Raw genomic sequence first — 22,454 nt, 5'->3', positions numbered from 1 at the left:
AAATACATTTCATTGAAGCTTTTTGAATTGCACATGAGGATAATTCGCAAGAACAACAACATAAATGGAAAATATTTATAAACGTATGAGAGGACAGCACTGACTGGTTGGTAAATACACTCGAGTTGGTACAAGTATTACCAAGGATGAATGCATCAATTAGTGATGAATGCATCAATTAGTTATAGTCAGAGCTGTATAGTATGGAAACAGACCCTTCAGGCCAACCTGCCCAGGCTGACCAGATATCCTAAATTAGTCTAATCACATTTGTCAGCATTTGGTCCATATCCCTCTAAACCCTTCCTATTCATATACCCATCCAGATGCCTATTAACATGCTGTAATTGTACCAGCCTTCCTTACTGTCAAGGTTTGTTTAATGCAGGCAGATTCAATGGCCGTCACCTATTTTGCTGAATTGAAAAGGCATAGACTGTCTATAAAGACTACGGCTTCATGTATTAATAAATGTGACTCCCAAAACATGTACGTATACCATACTATGGACTCTAGGACAAATAAAAATTGACTCCCAGTGTAATTTGCAAGGGAAGATGACGACCTGGTGGTATTATCAATGTTTTGGATCCCATTATACCAATGGTGGAATTTACATGCAGTAGAAATTCGGAACTAAGATTCTAATGACAGTGTTGATTGTTGTGAAAAACCCATCTGGTTCACTTATGTCCTTTAGGGAAGACAACGGCTATCCTTCCCTGGTCTGGCCTAGATTCTAAATCCAGATGCACTTCAATGTGGTTGACTCTTAAACTGCCATCTGAGCAATTAAGAATGGGTAACAAACGTGGCCTAGCCAGCTACACCCACATCTAATAAATGAATAATTATCCAGCAAATATTGTTCAATTACAGAATCACTTCTAAATGTTAGACATTGAGAAACTTGCAATTACTTGAAATTTTGTACTGCCAGATCCAGTGAACCGTGGGCGGCACGGTGGCACAGTGGTTAGCACTGCTGCCTCACGGCACCAGAGACCCGGGTTCATTTCCCGCCTCAGGCGACTGACTGTGTGGAGTTTGCACGTTCTCCCAGTGTCTGCGTGGGTTTCCTCCGGGTGCTCCGGTTTCCTCCCACAGTCTAAAGATGTGCAGGTCAGGTGAATTGGCCATGCTAAATTGCCCGTAGTGTTAGGTAAGGGGTAAATGTAGAGGTATGGGTGGGTTGCGCTTTGGCGGGGCGGTGTGGACTTGTTGGGCTGAAGGGCCTGTTTCCACACTGTAAGTAATCTAATCTAATCTAATCTAATCTAATCTAATCTAATCTAATCTAATCTAATCTAATCTAGTTCGTGGCATTCCCCAATTCACTTTACTAGCCACAAACTTGGCACATGCAAGAATTCAGTTTTACAATTTTCTTCAAACTCCAAGCAACTTTATCTTGCTTCTTCAATTATTTCATTGAATGTGGGTGTCACTAGCAAGGCCAGCATTTGTGTACTATTTCTAATTGCCCATGAACTAATAATACAATAGGCCATCTCAAAGGGCATTTAAGACACAACCACATTGCTGTGATTCTGCAGTCACATGTAGCCACTAGATCACAGTATGACAATGTATAAGCCATAAAAATGACTCCCTTCTGCCACAGGGTTGCTTTGTTTGGCATAATTCGTAAGGGATTATAAAATGTGCAAAAAAGATCAGCCCTCTCTGGGTTACTTAGCTAGACTCTACATCGCTTTAAGGAGATTGGTAATTAGCAAACGTAACACTTATTCAAAATAAAAAGTAAAAACAAGGGCAGCAGAACCATTATCCTGATGTCAGAGTAATGGTGAGGTATATTTCACGAGAACATCTTAATACAGTAAGAAAACAGTATTATGATTGGTCAGTCAATACGATTTTACAAAAGGAAAGCTGTGATAACAAATTTAGTTTCTTGAGGATTTAATTAGTAGGGTTGATAAAAAGGCATATGTAGATGTAGGATAACTGGATTTTGAAAAGGCATATCAAATATAAATATGCAAGATAACGATTCACTCAGTTGAGGTTATTAATATCATTACGAATAGAGGATTAGTTTATGAACAGAAACCAAATTGTGGGAATAAGCTGTTCATTTTCAAGTTGTTGGGTTCTGACTAGTTGCGTGCCATAATATCAGCGCTGGGTTCTCAGTTGTTTGCAACCTATTGTTTCTTCATCTTCCTAATTTATTTAACAATTGGACTTTGTGATGATACAAAGATTGATGAATATGTAAGCAGAGAAGAGGACATAACATGCCCCAAAGAATGGACAAGGTGGCAGATTTAATTGTAAAGTGGAGAAATGAGAAATTATTCATTGTGGCAACTGGAAGAGAAAAGCAGAATATTTTTAATGGTGAAGGAGAGAGATTTGGGCAGACTCTCAAAGAAAACAAAAGTTATGATGCAAATATAATAAATCAAATAAGCTAATGAATGGAATGCTGGCCTTTATTACAAAGGGTTTGCAGTACATTATTAATGAAAATTGAGACACCCATTGCATACAGTTGTGATGAGATCAAATCTGGTAGTGCATTAATTTTGACTCCCCATATTTAAAAGGAGTTTTTAAAAAATCTTACAGGGAATGTGGGCATTAGTCTAATCCCTAATCAAGACCAGCATTTCTGGCAAGACCAGCATTTCTTGCTCGTTCCGAATTGTCCTTGTACAAAGAATCAACTAAATTGCTGTCGGTCCCACTTTTAAGCATCTTTAAGATTAAGGTAGACAGTCTTGGGGAATCAAGAGATGAGGAGCAGATGGAAAGTCGATGAGGAGCAGATGGAAAGTCAAGGTGAGGCAGATTATTATTCATGTTGCTATTGAATTATAAAGCAAGTTCAAAAGATAATATGGTCTATTCCTGTTCCTACATGTCTTTTGAAGTTGGGTGGTTAATTTAGTAGGAATTAGGTTTAGAGAGTGGAAGATGAGCACAGGAAAGGCATGAAGCTCGATAGGAGAGAAACTGGAGGAAGTGGAGAGTTCAGGATTAGGGCAACAGAGAAACTTGGTCCAGTGCAAGGCAGTGGAAGAGAATGAAGTTGCAGAAACAGCCAAATGGATTATCTTCAATCTGATGGACAAATTAGTCCACAAGCTTCAGACTCTTACTGTTGAAAGCACAAGTGGAAGAGAGACAGGAACGGACGTAAGATAATTTTCAGTACATTAGAAATACAAATTGGGGATTATCATTGCATCCCAGAATAAACCTGGATTAGCAAGAAGTTTTAGCAGATGACAGCAAGATTTGATCATGTTTTGCAACTCTGCCAGATCTGACAACGGTTGGCCAACCCCTCAGAATACAGCTAACTTTGTTTTAAACGGCATCATATCAGCAAGCATTCTTGATAAACAGGTAAAAATTATATACCGCAAATACTGCGATCTGCCACTATCCCAAGTATTTATATTGCAAATAAAGTTTAACAGTGATGGTGAAAACCCCCTACATTATGCTTCTTTTACTTAATGTGTCTTTTTACATTGATGTTTTTACACAATCTTTTTTGAGGGTTGTTGATATCTCGAAGCTTCACTTGGTCAGGGTTTATATGGTTAGGTGTACCGCGCAATTATCTGGAATATTTGATCAATCAACATACTCCTAGTCCCGTAGCTGCCAGTTAATAAAATGTTTGCTGTATCTTCCATTAAAACATGTGGCCTCTGCAACTCAAAATCCAGCCCCCAAAGCTGAAACAACTCAACCCAGTTCCTTACTGATTCATTTGTCCTCTACAAGTCTCGTGATTGAGAGATTTAAGAGTAGCATTCACGCGGTACGGTCGCACAGTGGGTAGCACTGCTGCCTCACAGCGCCAGAGACCCGGGTTCAATTCCCACCTCAGGCGACTGACTGTGTGGAGTTTGCACATTCTCCCAGTGTCTGTGTCGGTTTCCTCTGGGTGCTCCGGTTTCCTCCCACAGTCCAAAGATATGCAGGTCAGGTGAATTGGCCATGCTAAATTGCCCGTAGAGTTAGGTGAAGGGGTAAATGTAGGGGTATGGGTGGATTGCACTTCGGCGGGTCGGTGTGGACTTGTTGGGCTGAAGGGCCTGTTTCCACACTAAGTAATCTAATCTACGCTTATTGGTGAATGAATTCCAATCAAACTACCAAGACCTCTCACCATTAGCAGCTTGAGACATTGACAAATTTGTTGGAAAACATAAAAGTTACATTTCCCATAATGACAAAAGCACGCACAACGTTTTGCATTAGAATATCTTATGCCTCATGATTTCTTGTTATCCTGAGACACTTATTTCACCTGCATCTTACCTCGGTCAGTTCTTTAATACGCTTTTCTAGTAGTGCTGGAAGCCCTTCCGGTAGTGTGGGGACTTGCTTTGGTGTTTGTCCCGCTGTGGAGTACTGCAGTATAGGCAGAGGATCACTGCCATCATCAAAATCGTTCAGAGGACTGCCTGGAGGAGATTCATTCAGAAGACGTTCTAGGTCTATTTCTAAGTCTACAGTGCTGGCCACTTTCAGAAGATCACTCTCATTAGCTGATCCAATAAGTGAAAGCAGAGGGTCCGAAACATTAATATTTATTGAGCTGTTGTCAGCTTCATAAGGGGTGCCAACCATAGTCTGAGAAGTGGGCAAGGTCTTCTGGTCCTCTCGTTTCTTCAATGCTTCCTTTTCTTTCTCAAATTTCTTTAACATCTCTTTCACACCCAAGGTTCCCATGTATTTTTTCTTTTTCTTTTTATCTTCTTTATGGACATTCAGTGGCATAAACCTGATTACAAAAACATCAAGGATGAGGATACAAAATAGGGCACAACCAGGATAAGAACAATGGTTCCACAAAGTTTTCCATTTTCTTAAGTTCATTGAAGGGAGGACTGGAATATTTACATAGCTAAAATACTCCTTAGGTAAGGGACCACAAGATTTTTCAATACCAGTCTTATTTTACTTGAAGCTTTTGAACACAATAAGTGTGTACCACTTGTATCATCAAAATGGAATTTTGAGAAATCTACTTGTAATAGAAGGATTTGGGAGGACAGACTTACCATTTCATTCAAACACCTTGAAATTTTAAATACTATGACCCTTAAATTCTGCATTTTCACTAATCCTGACGTGGTGGGCAACTGGCATAAAATGCTATTTTATACTGCTGTCTGAAGGATTCCTCCAGTTTTTTGCTGCAGATATGGCCAAATCCTGGAGAACCCCCAAGAACTTTTAAGACTACATCTCAAAACATGGAGGAATAACGATCCCCAAAAGACAACAGAATACTCAGCATTTTTATATACGAGCTGGAAATGTGTTGCTGGAAAGGCGCAGCAGGTCAGGCAGCATCCAGGGAACAGGAGAATCGACGTTTCGGGCATAAGCCCTTCTTCAGGGCTTATGCCCGAAACGTCGATTCTCCTGTTCCCTGGATGCTGCCTGACCTGCTGCGCCTTTCCAGCAACACATTTCCAGCTCTGATCTCCAGCATCTGCAGACCTCACTTTCTCCTCAAGCATTTTTATATATGATAACTTCAGTACATTTGAAGACCATCACTTGTATCTGACATGGCCATTATATACCTGAATTATTTCAATTTTAAAAATCCAATTTTTTTTGCTATATTGATTTTCAACACTATCTTTCTTCATTTCTGGGCCCCAGCTCAGACACAGCCTAAATGAATACAGCAGTGCTTGTTATAAGATAGGTGCCCAAATGTTATATTTTACAGTTAAGTATTCAAAATTGAACTCACTTCTTTCCCCCCCAGTATCAGTTATGATGTTAGAATGGTTTGGAATTATGTTGAAAAAGTGTTGCTGGAAAAGCGCAGCAGGTCAGGCAGCATCCAGGGAACAGGAGAATCGACGTTTCGGGCATAAGCCCTTCTTCAGGTTTGGAATTATGACCAAGATAGATGAAACTGGAGAAATTCTACTGGCAAAAACATTTAATGTTGCAATCCTATTATGCCCAATTTACATTTTTAAATACATTTGTGTAAACCATTGGTTAATTATGACCGAGCAGCAGTTTTCTGAGTAATCATAACACCATTAAGCAGCAATAACCAGCAAAGCCAGTTAGAAGGGACAGGGCAATGTTCTGTACTCAAATTGTTGACATTCCTATAACATAATTTGACTTGCAAAAACTGCTACAAAGAAAACCAAACAATTTCATAAATAGCAGGAAAATTTTATCCATTACTCCATGCTGTGTCATCTCTATGATTAATTTATTTTGTGAGTTCACTTTATAAACCAGGACTGTGCAAAAGTAGTCAAATTTACATTTAAAAAACACTCAAACTAACATTCCCAGAAAAGATGCTTACTTTTGAGAGAAAGAAACATTTGAAAAGAAATTCCATCCACTCCATACACTAATCCTGAAAATCGGAATGGGCAAACTTCTTGATAAGAGCGGCACCAAGGGACACTGGTGCCACATTAGGTACTAACTGGACTTTGCTTCTGATCTTTAACTGCTATAGAGAAAGTTGTGCTTATGAAACTTCAGTATATTTTTCCAGATTGGATTATTCACAGTCCCCACAAAACCCGCTCTCCCAGAGAGTGAAAGCAGGTCACCCTCCACCCTGAAGGACTGCCAAAGAAAACACTTTTTCCCCCATCTTTGATTTTGGTTTTCTGTGGGGTCACAGCACAGCACAGCCTAAAAAGTCCATGTTAGTGGTCAGGCTTCACTTGATCCTCCTTCCATGTTTTCTCATTCCCAAACCTTTCATTGTAACCTTCTGCTCTATTCTCAATCATGTACAGGTACACAATCCTTTATCTGAAATCCAAAATATTTTTCATGAAGAGTTTTCTCCATAACAAGGTTGTTTGGTGTGCAAACAGTAAACCCAACTCCGCATCCACACAGTTGGAAAAAAAAAGTCAAAAAACAGCAGTTTTAAAAGGGAGAAAATCAGACAAAGGAAGCACATGGTGAGGTCAATGCAGGAGAGAAAGAAACTGACACCAGAGTGAACCTGCACAGTACTACTTTTGCTGTTTGAATTAGTGCATCGCTGGACATAGGTCTGGGAAAATTAACAAAGTGAAATTCACAACTGACCTTAGAGGAACTGTTTGGGCGAAGTCCACAGCACAGAATCAGATAAGTTAATTGTTTTAAGTGGCCTACAGAAAGTCTACAGCTGTAAGTAGACTAGGTTCTTTCTTGATTTTTGAGCTATGTCTCTTGATTAAACTTAAAATATAAGCTGTACCTATTAATCTAACCTGGAGCAGTGTTTTGTAGAGAAATAAGGCGGTGTTATTTTCTGGGTCTGTAGATTGTGAAGGAGCAAAAAAATGGCCCTTAATAGAGTGATATGTGCTTCTTGTCAGATGTGGGAGTTTAAAGGGTGTTTAAGGGTTACTACGGATTATGTCTGCAATTCATGCTGTTGGTTGCGAATCTTATCAGATCGAATGGATTAGTTGGAGAGACAGTTAGAAGCAATGAGGAATTTGCAACAGCAACGGTATGTGATGGATGGCAGTTTTAGGGAGGGGGGGGGGGGGGGGGGGGGGGGGGGGGGGGGGGGGGGGGGGAGTCTCAGATACAGTCACATAAATGGGTTAACTCCAGGAAAGGTAAGAGAGGTAGGCAGCTAGTGCAGTTGTGCTCTGTGGCTATACCCATTTCAAACAAGTGCTGTTTTGGAAAATGTAAGGGGTAATGGATTCTCAGGGGAATGTAGCACAAACAGCCATGTTTCTGGTATTGCGACTGGCTCTAATGCAATGTGGGGTACGTCGAGTTCCAAGAGACCAATTGTGTTAGGGGATTCTCTAGTCCGAGGTACAGACAGACTTTTCTGTGGCCAGCAGCAAAAAATCAGAATGGTGTGTTGCTTCCCTGGTGCCAGGATCAAGGATGACTCAGAGAGGGTGCATAATGTTCTCAAGGGAGAGAGGGACCAGCAAGAGGTCATTGTCCACATTGGAACTAACGACATAGGAAGGGAAAAGATTGGAGATTCTGAAGGGTGATTAGAGAGAGTTAGGCAGGAATTTAAAAAGGACGGCCTCGAGGGTAGAAATATTGGAATACTCCTTGTGCTGCGAGCTAGTGAGGGCAAGAGTAGGAGGATAGAGCAGATGAATGCGTGGCTGAGGAGCTGGTGGCGGAGGGTAGAGGACCCAGCACCGATTCTTCTGGCACTCCACTGGTCATAGACCTCCAGCTTGATCGGTGCTGGGCCCTCTACTTTTTGTCATTTACATAAATGATTTGGATGCGAGCATAAGAGGTACAGTTAGTAAGATCGCAGATGACACCAAAATTGGAGGTGTAGTGGACAGCGAGGAAGGTTAACTCAGATTACAACGGGATCTTGACCAGATGGGCCAATGGGCTGAGAAGTGGCAGATGGAGTTTAATTTACATAAATGCCAGATGCTGCATTTTGGGAAAGCAAATCTTAGCAGGACTTATACATTTAATGGTAAGGTCCAAGGCAGTGTTGCTGAACAAAGAGACCTTGGAGTGCAGGTTCATAGCTCCTTGAAAGTGGAGTCGCAGGTAGATAGGATAGTGAAGGTGGCGTTTGGTATGGTTTCTTTTATTGGTCAGAGCGTTGAGTACAGGAGTTGGGAGGTCATGTTGCGGCTGTACAGGACAATGGTTAGGCCACTGTTGGAATATTGCGTGCAATTCTGGTCTCCTTTCTATTGGAAAGATGTTGCAAAACTTGAAAGGGTTCAGAAAAGATTTACAAGGATGTTGCCAGGGTTGGAGGATTTGAGCGATGGGGAGAGGCGAACAGGCTGGGCGCTTTCCCTGGAACATAGGAGGCTTAGGGGTGACCTTATAGAGGTTTACAAAATCATGAGGGGCGTGGATAGGGTAAATCGACACAGTCTTTTCCCTGGAGTCAGGGAGTACAGAACTAGAGGGCATAGGTTTAGGGCAAGAGGGGCAAGATATAAAAGAGACCTAAAGGGCAACGTTTTCACACAGAGGGTGGTATGTGTATGGAAGGAGCTGCCAGAGGAAGTGGTGGAGGCTGGTACAATTGCAATATTTAAAAGGAATTTGGATGAGTGTATGAATAGAAGGGGTTTGAAGGGATATGGGCTGGGTGCTGGCAGGTGGGACTAGATTGGACTGGGATATCTGGTTGGCTTGGACAGGTTGGACCGAAGGGTCTGTTTCCATGCTGTACATCTCTATGACCTATTTCTATCCTGCAGTTTCCATGCCCTGTGTAGATGCAATGGACCTGCAAAGCAGTTGCAGCATTTTGTATTTTGATTTCAGATTCTCGGTATCTGCAGCATTTTGCTTTCACGGTGTCCGTCAGGAATTTTAAAAATTGGCAATTCTACCAACAATATTGAAGCACCCTCGTGCTAACTGATTTACTTTCAAGAGGAGACACTTAAAAGTCCAAGTGACTTACCCAGCCTGTTTGGAGATCTTTGATTTTTGAGCCTTCTTCTCTCTCTCTCGTCCATCATCTTTTTTTCTTTTCTTAGTCTTTTCATTACCTTCTTTTAATTTTCGTTTCTATTAAAAACAAGAGGAACATCAGAACTAATCCAAAGCAAACCAAAGGAACTAAAACGAGTTTCAGGTAATTGACATATGTCTGAAATAATCTCCACAATACACAGTGATTTCAATCAGGTTTTAAACTGAGTATTACTGAGGTATAAAACAAATAGCTATTTTACATTACTCTTTGTGTCACTGACAAGTTCAGACTTCAGCAAGACTACAAAAAGTAGAAATATGTAGGCCGTTCAGCCCCTTCATCCTGCTTTGCCATTCAATTGGATCACACAGCTGGAGAGAAAAGGCTGACTCTGCTGGGACAGGTTTTTTGAACAGTCACTGGTTTGGAGATGTTCTTGTTTTAGTGGTTCAGTTGGAGGGAGGCTTGCTGAGAATAATGGAGTTGGAGGAAAGCCTGTTAAGAACAAGCTGGTTAGCTGATCTGCCTCATTTTCAAAAAAAAATTCTCTATTTCAGTTTGGAGTGAAACCTCTGGATTGATACAGCCTTACAATATTGCACTTCCTGACTAAGAAGAATTCAAAGACAACTGTACACAATTAGTGGTATGACCACATGCCAGAACATTATAATAATAAACTCAAACATCCTATGCTCTATCCCTTTGCCTTGTCGGAAAAACCTATCGGCTAAAGTTGCCAAACTCAGCAGGGAATTTTATTTTCTCCCTTTTCCTGGAGAGTGTGTACACAAGTTTTTGGGATATTTATAGAGATGAGTGTTTCTACTTCATTATTTCTCATTGTATGTTAATCAATTAGAGCACTATTATTGAATTAGAATTTATAATATACGCATAATTCTGTTTATTAAAGAATCTGTTTTCTCTGACACCTGATATAGGTAAGGTATACGATTAATTACCTTGATAACTGGAAATGGTTTTATTTTGTTGTGACCCATGGAATTGCAGAACAAGAGTCATGAAACCCTCCTCTAGCCACATATGATAGTTTGCACTTAATGACAAAAGTCGTCCTAAGGCGCTGAAATATTAGAGAAAAACATAACAGATGTGACAGTGAACAATCACTTTTTTGCTCACCTTTGGAGACTTTGTCTTTTTCTTGTCTTTTACAAAATCTTCATCCCCGTCTGATTCAGATGCTTGACGGAATTGCAACGTTCCACTGTTGATGTAAAAGCCACCCAGCTTGGTAGTTAAGGAAGCTGGAACAAGTTCATCATACTAGAACACCACAAAGGAAGGAGGATATTAGGAAGGATCATTACTGACAAGATACAATATTGGATAAGTATGTGAATGGTCAGTTTCATAGGAAAAATCTTCAGTGCTTTGATGAGACAGACCAAAAAAGAATTACTTCTTCAACATTATTTCTTATTGCTAATGTTACTTGCTGCATATCATGTGGTATGCAGTGTGCCATAATCTGCAATATTAATGAAATCACACAGCTTGACAATCACCCTTAAATGCACAGAAATTATGGAATTCAAAACCGCTCCGCAGTAAACAAAATACTTCCAGCCAATTGTTTTAGAATATCGCTGACAGACATTTTTGGTAGACATCTATTTACATGATTTACTTTGTAGAATTTTGACTTCTGTTATTTTAAGACATTTTCATTTCTCTATCGACATTTTGTTCCTGAAGTATATACTCTAATGGAAATCACTGCATTGTGACCAAAAGGCAGCAAGAGTCTGAGAGAGAGGGAAATTTGTTTTATAGAAAAGCACAAAAATAATTCTCACTTTGTAATATACTTGTAATATCAAAGTGGTTGTCAAAAAATAAAGTAGCACTTTCAATCAGGTGCATCGTAGCATTTTTGGTATGACTAGAGGAGTTGCTAAAATATTTTAGCCTGCTCCCTATTTTATTTCAGTAATGGAAAAAATCTCCTTCCTGGCAAGAAAAATTAAATGTTTAATTCCTGCCCAAAAGAGATCAGATTTAATTTTCTAAGTAGATATACCCATTTTAAACTGAATGTGATGCCAAATAACAAATGATTTTGACATTTAGCACCAAGCAGACATTGCTCGATACTTTACAATTAATGTGACAATCATTCAGACTGATATACAGAGACAAAGATACTAATTGCTGTTGTTTTAAGCAATGCTAACATTTCATCTGGAGAATTCGCACAATACTGGATTTTCAAATTCAGCTACAGTAGATAACAGATTAAGTACCATTTCAGTTAATTTTGAAGTAAATTGGTTGAAAAGCTAATCAGTTCAAATACAAACATTGCCCATGATTTGTTCAATGAGTGACAGCTTTTGGTGAATTTAACAGAGAGGCATTTAAATATGGTTAATAATTTTGAATGGGTCTATCAGCCTATGTTTTCAAATCTGAGTGTATCTGGCCCATGAGATAAATGGAAATAAAGAATCATGCTACTTTCTATTAATCAGAGGATAGCCAATTATAACAAATTATTTCAAAATTTGTAATGCTCCGGCTTGCCATTTGCTTTTCTTGGCACTTAAAAGTCATACTTGAATGAAGTATTAAATACAGAGGATGCCAGGATTACTCACAGGTCAGCATCTGGTTGGAAGTTTGCACGCTGAGCCAGCAGGGTTGTTTTCAGACGTTTCATCACAATGCTAGGTAACATCATGAGTCAGCCTCTAGTGAAGCGCTGGTGTTCTGTCCCGCTTTCTATTTGTGTGTCTTGGTCTCGTAAGGTGTGTGATATCATTTCCGGTTCTTTTTCTCAGAGTTGGTAAGTGGGGTCTGTGTTTATCGGGTACCCATTCTTCTTGAATACGCTGTAGAGCTTTCTACAGGAAAGCAACACAGACCAGATACTTAACTATAGAAGCAATCATCCCAACATCCACAAATGGGGCTGCATCAGGACATTATTCAAATGGGCTACAACACACTGCAGCACCCAGGAACTACAAGCAGCAGAAGAAAAATACCTCAACAGCGTATTCAAGAAGAACGGGTGCCCGATAAACACAGTCCATCGATTATTAAACAATAAATCCAAATAAGCTACATAAGAATCCTATTCATGGACTATAGTTCAGTCTTCAACACTTAGCCCCTTGAGACTGATTACTAAACTTAGTGATTTCGGACTAAGCCTCACTCTCTGCAACTGGATCCTCAGTTTCCTGACCCTGAGGCCACAATCAGTGAAGACTGGGGACAATGTTTCATCCTCACTAACACAACACTGGAGCCCTCCAGGTGTTCTCATTGGTGACACAGTTGTAGGTATACAAACACCAGACTAATGCCATTTACAGATTCGCTAATGACACCACCATAGTCTGTCAAGTCTCGGATCGCGACGCAACAGACTACAGATGGGAGGTGAAAGACCTGGTAAAGTGGTGCAGTGACAACAAACTGGCTCTCAGTGCCGGCAAAACCAAGGAACTCATTGACTTTCGATGGGATGTTACTCATGTGCCTGTACACTTTAACAGCACAGGTAGAATGAGTGGAGTGTGTCAAGCTCCTGGGAGTGGTCATTCACAACAAGCTTTCTTGGACCATTCATGTGGATGCACAGTTAAAAAGGCCTAACAACGTCTCTTCTTCCCCAGGCAGCTGAGGAAATTTGGCATGATGGGGAGTACCCTTGCCAACTTTTATAGGTGCGCCATCGAAAGCATTCTGTCTGGATGTATCACTACCTGGTATGGCAACGCTATCATTCAAGATCGGAGACTGTTACAGAGAGTGGTGAACTCAGCCCAGACAATCACAAAGGCCAACCTCCCATCTATAGACTCCATCTACCAGCTCTTCTGTAGAGGACAGACCACCAGCATTCTCAAAGATCCATCCCAACCTGGCAATGTTTTTCTACAATCACTGCCATCAGGGAGAAGGTACAGAAGCCTAACACGGACCAGCCAGTTTCAAAACAGTTTCTACCCTATTAGAATACTGAATGGACTCTCAAACATTTAGCATTCGCCTGTACCAGTGTTTTTGTTTTTGCTGCTGTTTACCTATATTTTTTATATCTATGTTACTTAATTACGTGATCTGCCTGTATTGCTCGCAAGACAACGCTTTGGTACACGTGACAATAAATTCAATTCAATTCAAAGTAGACACAACATGCCCAGAAACTCTAGCCACACTACCATACAAAGACATCAAGATCACTACCAGACGATTCCGACCCCTTGGCATCACAGTAGTCCACAAACCTACCAACACACTTAAATAGTTACTGATGAACCTAAAAGGACCTTATACCAACAACCAGCAAAATAAATGTCATTTACAAAATACCATGCAAGGACTGTAACAAACACTACATTGAACAGACAAGCGGAAAACTAGCCGCCAGGATATAGGAACACCAACTAGCCACAAAAAGACATGACCCACTATTACTAGTATCCCAAGTCGAAGAATGACACCACTTTGAGACAACACATCCATCAGAGGACAGGCTAAAAACAGAGACGCGCACAGGAATTCTTAGAGGCCTGGCATTCAAACTGGAACTCCATGAAGAAACACATCGATTTGGACCCCGTTTACCAACCTCTCAAACAGAACCGGAAATGATATCACCCACCAAAACAAACCAAGACACGCAAATAGAAAGCAGGACAGAACGGCAGTGCTTCACTGGAGGCTCAATGATGTTACCTAGCATGGTGACGAAACATCTGAGAACAAACCTACCAGCTCAACGAGCAAGCTTACAACCTGAACCTCAATCTGAGCTACAAATATTTTCAAAAACCGCAGGTCAGCATCTGTGCAGAAAAACATTTCAGGTGAGTTTTATTTACTTCATTTGAAAGAACACAAGCAATCAATGAAATGACCTTAAATGGCAAGGTTTTAAACTTAGCTGATATGCAATGAAACTTTGATGGGCAATTAGCTAGATCATTAAAAGTGGGTTGCATCAAAAGTGCACAACGACATTAAAAAAGGGCATTGGAATTGTAGATGCAATATTATATTTGGAAAAACTTCAGCTGGAATTTTGTCCTCTTCTCCATTAGAGAGGTTAAAAAAAAGAGACCAGCAGAAAAGCTGCAGGATGGATACTTCGGAATGTTCAGGGTTGAACAGCTTCAATTTTGAAAAGAGACTGAACAAGTTAGAAATCTGTTTTCTAGAACTGTTAAGGAGTTAAGGAGTAACCTGGTAGAGATTTCCAAGATCATGAATGGTCATGTTAAGGTTACAACCTTTCATACAGTCATATTGATACGGTTGCACTAAGGAATAGAAGCAATAAAATACAAATTTCAAAATGAGAATTGAAGTTAGTCTTGAAAAACTATTTACATAAAAGATAATTAGAATGTGGAATTGTCTGCCAAAACTAAAAAGGAAATTAGAAAGAGGATTAATACAGTATGGATACCGAGCAAAATATAGGAGTTAGCCAAGTGGCTTATAGGAAAGAAAGCTCAAAGGACGTTATCATAATGTTCTCGTGTTTCTGTATACTTTCCGTCCCTATTTAGCCAAGGGAACCATATATGACTGAATGATATTTTTGAAGACATTTTTCATTACCCCACCCTAACATTGTCCTGGATCTCTACACTTTATATAGTCATAGAGATGTACAGCACAGAATCAGACCATTCGGTCCAACTCGTCCATACCAACCAGATATCCCAACCCAATCTAGTCCCACCTGCCAGCACTCGGCCCATATCCCTCCAAAGCCTTCCTAATCATATACCCATCCAGATGCCTTTTAAATGCTGCCACTGTACCAGCCTCCACGACTTCCTCTGGCAGCTCATTCCATACACGCACCATCCTCTGCGTGAAAAGGTTGCCCCCTTGGGTCTCTTTTATATCTTTCCCCTTTCACCCTAAAACTATGCCCTCTAGTTCTCGACTCCCCCACCCCAGAGAAAAGACTTTGCCTATTTACCCTATCCATGTTTCTCATGATTTTATAAACCTCTACAAGGTCACCCCTCAGTCTCCGACGCTCCAGGGAAAACTGCCCCAGCCTGTTCAGCCTCTCCCAGTAGCTCAAACCCTCCAACCTTTTCTCAACCCTGTCAAGTTTCACATCTTTCCGATAGGAAGGAGACCAGAGTTGCATGCAATATTCCAACAGTGGCCTAACCAATGTCCTGTACAGCCGCAACATGACCTCCCAACTCCTGTACTCAATACTCTGACCAATAAAGGAAAGCATGCCAAACGCCTTCTTCACTATCCTATCTACCTGTGACTCCACTTTCAAGGAGCTATGAACCTGCACTCCAAGGTCTCTTTGTTCAGCAACACTCCCAAGGACCTTGCCATTAAGTGTACAAGTCCTGCTTTCCCAAAATGCAGCACCTCGAATTTATATAAATTAAACTTCATCTGCAACTCCTCAGCCCATTGGCCCATTTGATCAAGATCCCGCTGTAATCTGAGATAACCTTCTTTGCTGTCCACTACACCTTCAATTTTTGGTGTCAACTGCAAACTTACTGACGATACTGCTTGTGCTCACATCCAAATCGTTTATGTAAATGATGAAAAGTTATGGAGCCAGCACCGATCTTGTGGCACTCCACTGGTCACAGGCCTCCAGTCTGAAAAACAACCCTTCACCACCATCCTCTGTCTTCTACCTTTGAGCCAGTTCTGTATCCAAATGGCTAGTTCTCCCTGTATTCCATGAGATCTAATCTTGCCAACCAGTCTCCCTTGAGGAACCTTGTCGAATGCCTTACTCAAGTCTATATAGATTCTGCCACTGTTCTGCCCTCATCAATCCTCTTCGTTACTTCTTCAAAAAACTCAGTCAAGTTTGTGAGAAATGATTTCCCACGCACAAAGCCATGTTGATTATCCCTAATCAGTCCTTGCCTTTCCAAATACATGTACATCCTGTCCCTCAGGATTCCCTCCAACAACTTGCCCACCACCAACGTTAGGCTCACTGGTCTACAGTTCCCTGGCGTGTCCTTATCACCTTTCTTAAACAGTGACACCACGTTAGCCAACCTCCAGTCTTCTGGCACCTCACCTGTGACTATCGATTAAAGAAATATCTCAGGAAGAGGCCTTGCAGTCACTTCCCTAGCTTCCCAGTGTTCAAGGTACACCTGATCAGATCTTGGGGACTTATCCACTTGTATGCACTTCAAGACATACATTTTCCAAGATGTCACCATCGGTTCCCCTACATTCTATACCTTCCATCTTCTTTTCCACAGTAAATACTCATGCAAAATACTTATTTAGTATCTGCCCCATCTTCTGTGGCTCCACACAGAGGCAGCCTTGCTCATCTTTGAGGGGCCCTATTCTGTGAGAAAGTGAAGACTGCAGATGCTGGAGATCAGACCTGAAAATGTGTTGCTGGAAAAGCGCAGCAGGTCAGGCAGCATCCAAGGAGCAGGAGAATCGACGTTTCGGGCATGCCTATTAAGCTTTGCACCTTCTCTCGTAGGTACATCCACATACCGAATCAGAAAATCTTCTTGTACATACTTAAGAAATTCCTCTCCATCTAAACCCTTAACACTATGGCAGTCCCAGTCTATGTTTGGAAAGTTAAAATCCCCTACCATAACCACCCTATTATTCTTAGAGATAGCTGAGATCTCCTTACAAGTTTGTTTCTCAATTTCCCTCTGACTATTAGGGGGTCTATAATACAATCCCAATAAGGTGATCATCCCTTTCTTATTTCTCAGTTCCACCCAAATAGTTTCCCTGGATGTATTTCCGGGAATATCCTCCCTCAGCACAGCTGTAATGCTATCCCTTATCAAAAATGCCACTCCCCCTCCTCTCTTGCCTCCCTTTCTGTCCTTCCTGTAGCACTTGTATCCTGGAGCATTAAGCTGCCAGTCCTGCCCATCCCTGAGCCATGTTTCTGTAATTGCTATGATATCCCAGTCCCATGTTCCTAACCATGCCCTGAGTTCATCTGCCTTCCCAGTTAAGCCCCTTGCATTGAAATAAATGCAGTTTAATTTAGTAGTCCTACCTTGTTCTCTGCTTTAGACCGCCCTGCCCAGCCAGATTGCCTCACCTTCGCTCTCAACAGTACCAGTCTCAGATCAAAATCTTTTCTTACTATCTCCTGGGTTCCACCCCCCCATCTTACGAGGTTAAATCCTCCCAAGCAGCTGTAGCGAACCTCCCTGTCAGTATATTAGTCCCCTTCCAATTTAGGTGCAATCTGTCCTTCTTGTACAGGTCTCTTCCCAGAAGAGATTCCAATGATCCAAAAATGTGAATCCTTCTCCCATACACCAGCTCCTCAGCCATGCGTTCATCTGCTCTATCGTCCTATTCCTGCCCTCACTAGCTCGTAGCAGCGGGAGTAATCCAGACATTACTACTCGAGGACCACCTTTTTAAATTTCTGTCTAACCCTCCTGTAATCTCCCTTCAGAACCTCAACCTTTTCCCTTCCTATGTCGTTGGTTCCAATGTGAACAATGACCTCCTGCTGGCCCCTCTACCCAGTAAGAACATCCTGCACCCTCTCCGACATCCTTGATCCTGGCACCAGGGAAGCAACACACCATTCTGATTTTTCGATGTTCGCCACAGAACGTCTGTCTGTACCTCGGACTAGAGAATCCCCTAACACAACTGATTGCTTGGAACCCGACGTACCCCTCATTACATTAGAGCCAGTCTCAATACCAGAAACTTGGCTGTTTGTGCTACGTTCCCCTGAGAATCCATCACCCCCTACATTTTCCAAAACAGCATACTTGTTTGAAATGCAGATAGCCACAAAAGACTCCTGCACTACCTGCCTGCCTCTCTTATCTTTCCCGGAGTTAACCCATCTACGTGACTGTATCTGAGACTTTTCCCCCCTTCCTATAACGGTCACCCCCTTGCTCTTTTTAACTCATTGCCTCTAACTGCCTCTCCAACCGATCTTAACCAACAGCATTTATTGCAGATATAATCCTCAGGAATCTGTAAACTCTCCCTTAACTTCCACATCCAACAAGAGCATATCACTCTACTGAGTGATTTTTGCTTCTTTCAATCTAGACAGCCAGAAAATAGCACTGCCTTATTCTCCTAGAAAACACTCCTCCAGGTTAAATTAATACTTCTGGCTTAAATCAAGAGACATAGCTCAATAAAACATAATCAAGGAAGAACCCACTCTACTCACTACTGCAAACTTATTTTAAGGCCATGCTTAAAACATCCACTTATCTGTTTCAGTTCTGTGACCTCTCCCAAACAGGTCTGTCCAAGAACAGTTCGAATTTCACTGTTTTTTAATTTTCCCAGACGCACTCCGATGTCCACTGCTACATGAATTCAACAGCAAAGGCAGTAACTGCCAACGCTGTCAGTTAGCAATGTGGGTTTCTTTCTCTCTCTCTCTCCTGCACTGACCTCACCACGTGCATTTCCTTTGTCTGTTCTTTCCCCTTTTAAAAAGTGCTGTTTTTTTTCAACACTCTTTCTTCCTCCAAAGTTCCAAAGCAATGCAACAGCATATAAGAGAGTAATTGCTGCTCCTGGAATTTGAGGAAATCACCTCCAACACAAGACACCCCAAAAAAAAACGAGCAGCTGTTACAGCCAGAAACTTTTCCTGTCCACCATCTTGGATTACCCAGAATGCTTACTTCTTTAAAAACTGGTTTCTTGAGCTACCCTCAAGACTTCGAGCCAGAAACCAGCATTTTGATCCCTCTACTTCACTGATGGATAACACAACGTCTTTTTTCAGTGAGAGTTTCGTCTTCCAATTCAGGAATAACTTATTTACTGCTTCTTCCACTCTAGAATCTATCACCTTACTCCAAATGCCTCTTGTTCCAGCAAGGACATTGGTTGCAGACCCAAGTAGAACTAACACCTTTGATCAATTGGTGCTATTCATTTGGGGTTATGAGTGGAGGTCTGTTAATTACAAGGCCCAAAACCTCTGCACTTTCAGTGGTAGATAGTGGGTCATATGAACATGGCAATACTTACTAACAAAGAGCTTGTTTTTTTTTGAAAATGCACATTAAGCACCTGTACAAGTGATCATGTAAACAAACCAATGAAGAAGCAATTAATTACATGCACTCAGAACATAACAGATTTGGCGAAAGATAGATGATGCATAGTTATCAAAAAAGGAAAAGCTTGGTGTTGACCTCGTTCTTAGACATCAATAAGACAATTCTGAAGTCACATTGTAATTGCATCCTTACTACTAGTCTTACGTAGAAAATTGCGAGTGAAGTTTGGAATACTTTGCTTTCTACATAAAACAATTTCCAAGCAGGTGGAAACAATGTTTTTCCAACTGGACACAAAAAGCAGCCAGTGCAACATGTTGCAAGTTACCAAGTCTTTGCAGTCTTCCAGTTATAGAAATATTTCTGCAATTCAAGTTCCCACAACTGAAACATCTTGGTAAGGAATGCGATTTGTCAACTAAAGACTTTCGAGTTACTATCAAAAGGCAATTTTGATTCTTGTTGATTGGATTTAAGTGGCTGCTGAACAAATTTCCTTTACAGTAAAAGCTGCCAGAGAGGACAAGTGAAATGTTAGTGCTTCTTCCCCACCCCCACCAAAAGTTGTAAGCTCAAGATGGTGGCACTTGGACGACAGGTAGTATTCGGGCTGAGTTCATCCGCTCCAGGCTGACTGCATTCTTTCTCTCTCTCTCCCCTTTTTGCGTCATCTTTTTCATTTTCTTCTCTTCATCATCCTCCAGGGAGGCTGGAGTGGGGTCAGCAGTGACTTCTGGCTCATAGGCCTGATGTGTGGACTCTTGTAATGGCGGTAGGGGGTCAGCTGCAGCAATGACAGAATGGGAACTCCTGGCTCAGTGGGCCTGATGCATGGACCCCTGGAATGGGGGTGGAGCAGGGATGGCAGAACGGGGACTTCTGGTTGTGGTTGGCCCAGAACATGGACTCTTTCGGTGGTAGTGAGTCAACGACTGCAATGGTGATGGCGCCTGGAGCGGGGGGTTCCTGGCTGCAGTAGGCCCATAGCAGGAACCTTGCAGAAATGCTGCAGCAGTATTTGGAACCCCGGCCGATTAAGATTAACTCTGATTAAGTACTTTCTTTTTATTCTTTTATACCTCAAAATGACACCGGATTGTGGTGACAGAACACTTTTCATTGTATCGCCCCTGATATATGTGACAATATATCATTCATTCCTCATTTTACTACCTCAGACGTTTTTCTATTTGAACACAATCAGTGAAATGAATTGCAAAGAACAAGAAGAAAATCTAGATGCAGCGTGTAAGGATAAGAAATCTTGAATTGCAGGTAAGGGAAGCTTGCCTGAAATGTCTTCTCTGCTATTTAGGGTACTTTAATGAGCTGTGAACTAGGATTAAATAGTTATTCTTGTCCAAAATAAATTAAGTACTTCAGCTATTATTTGAGAACACTGAGAATGACGTTAATAAAAATTGTTAATTGTTGTTGGTTTTGGATCATAAACAACTGCTCATTTTAATCAGGTATTTTTGAAGTGGAGACTATACTCACAAAAGAATACCACATCTAAGCTTTCTCTGCAAGATGCGAGAAAAGGATAAACAGTTATTCCTGTCCAAAATAAGTCAAACATCGAAGGTTTTATTTGGGAAAATTTATAGTGGCATTCCATTCAACAAAATTAATATATATTTTAATCTTCATTTTCTTCCACATGTGCAACTTCAATTCAACTGGATTCATCAAACTATAGAAAAAGCCCGAGACCATATAATCAGCAGAAATTATTTTCCCTCTCATGTCACTCAACATATATCAAACTGAAAAAGCCCAATTAGTTTTACTGCAAGAATGTTAAAATGTCTGATATAGATACAGAAACCTGATGACACAGACAGAAAACATTTCCCAAACTCGTTGTTGCTCAACATATTTCATTCTAATGTTACACACAAAATTTTCAATGACAACATCACAATATCATGCAGATTCTGAACAAGAACCAGAGTCTGGTACACATTATTAAAGCTTTAACAGAGCAAAATAAAAGGATGACATGTACAGAGTTCTTCTTTATTGAAGAATAGAAAAGGGCTGAAATTGCATTTATTGCCCAAGGAAATCAAAGGAAGGAGGGAGAAAGTAAAAAGAAAGAATTTGCATCCCTCCAGTGTTTCTCAATTCCTTAGGACATCTTGAAACACTTCACAGCAAATGAAATAACTTTAAAGAGTTATCACTGTTGCTTATAGACGGTGCTTGTTAATTCAATTTACTTACAGCTTCAGAGTTATCTATAAATGGATCGGTTTCATCATATCCATAACCCATGTCGATCAGATCTTGGATACGATCCTTCCTTCGCTTCTTTGGGCCCTAAAACGTAAAAGCTATACATGAACAAACATCATTAATTGTACTGGTGCTACTTATTCAATCAACCAGTCTCCTATTCCACTTCCATGCAGCTAAAGTAAGCCATCCTTTCCCCACGGATTCTCTGCTGCAACAACTTCAATCTCTTCATTCATGAGATGAAGTGAGTATTTGGCATAATTGTAGCATTAACAGTTGAGTCAAAATACAGAGTTTGAATCATGCTATTGTCTCAATGTGAAGACCAGAGACTCTGGCTTAAAATTATGGACAGACTTCCAACAGGAGATTTATGTTTGAGTGTTGGTGCCTGCTTTAACCCATCTGTTGAATGTTAGGTTAAGATTGGAGCAACAGTGGCAAGCCCTGCAGTCTCTCAGTGCCTGGGACCCGCATTCAATTCCACCCTTAGGCAACAATCTGTGTGGAGTTTGCTCATTCTCCCAGTGTCCGCGTGGGTTTCCTTTGGTTCTCCGCTTTCTTCCCATCATCCAAAGATGTGCATGTTCGGTGGACTGGCCATGCCAAATTGCCCATGGTGTCTAGGGATGTGCAGACCAGGCGCATTGGCCATGGGAAATGCGGGGTTACAGGGACAGGCTGTGGGGTGGGTCTGGATAGGATGCTCTTTGGAGGGT

General features: G+C 41.1%; 1 protein-coding gene across 3 annotated transcripts in view; it reads right to left on the bottom strand.

Moving 5' to 3' along the window:
* The window catches only part of LOC122560857 (ubinuclein-1-like), a 77,626-nt gene that overhangs the window by 38,061 nt on the left and 17,111 nt on the right, over positions 1-22,454 (bottom strand). For 2 of the 3 annotated variants that reach the window (XM_043712029.2, XM_043712028.2), the window contains exons 3-6: positions 21,721-21,816; positions 10,589-10,732; positions 9,428-9,534; positions 4,309-4,774 (exon numbers count right to left, since the gene is read on the bottom strand). In XM_043712029.2, the coding sequence (XP_043567964.2) occupies positions 4,309-4,774; positions 9,428-9,534; positions 10,589-10,732; positions 21,721-21,816 (813 nt within the window). The remainder of the gene's footprint in view (positions 1-4,308; positions 4,775-9,427; positions 9,535-10,588; positions 10,733-21,720; positions 21,817-22,454) is intronic. The other variant, XM_043712030.2, reaches the window with a different exon arrangement.

Source organism: Chiloscyllium plagiosum, unplaced genomic scaffold, assembly GCF_037043375.1.
Source record: "Chiloscyllium plagiosum isolate Xiang-an unplaced genomic scaffold, Cpla_swu_hap1 HiC_scaffold_20, whole genome shotgun sequence".
Lineage (NCBI taxonomy): Eukaryota > Metazoa > Chordata > Chondrichthyes > Orectolobiformes > Hemiscylliidae > Chiloscyllium > Chiloscyllium plagiosum.
The sequence above is the reverse complement of the archived record's forward strand: the minus strand, read 5'-3'. Positions and strand labels throughout refer to the sequence as shown.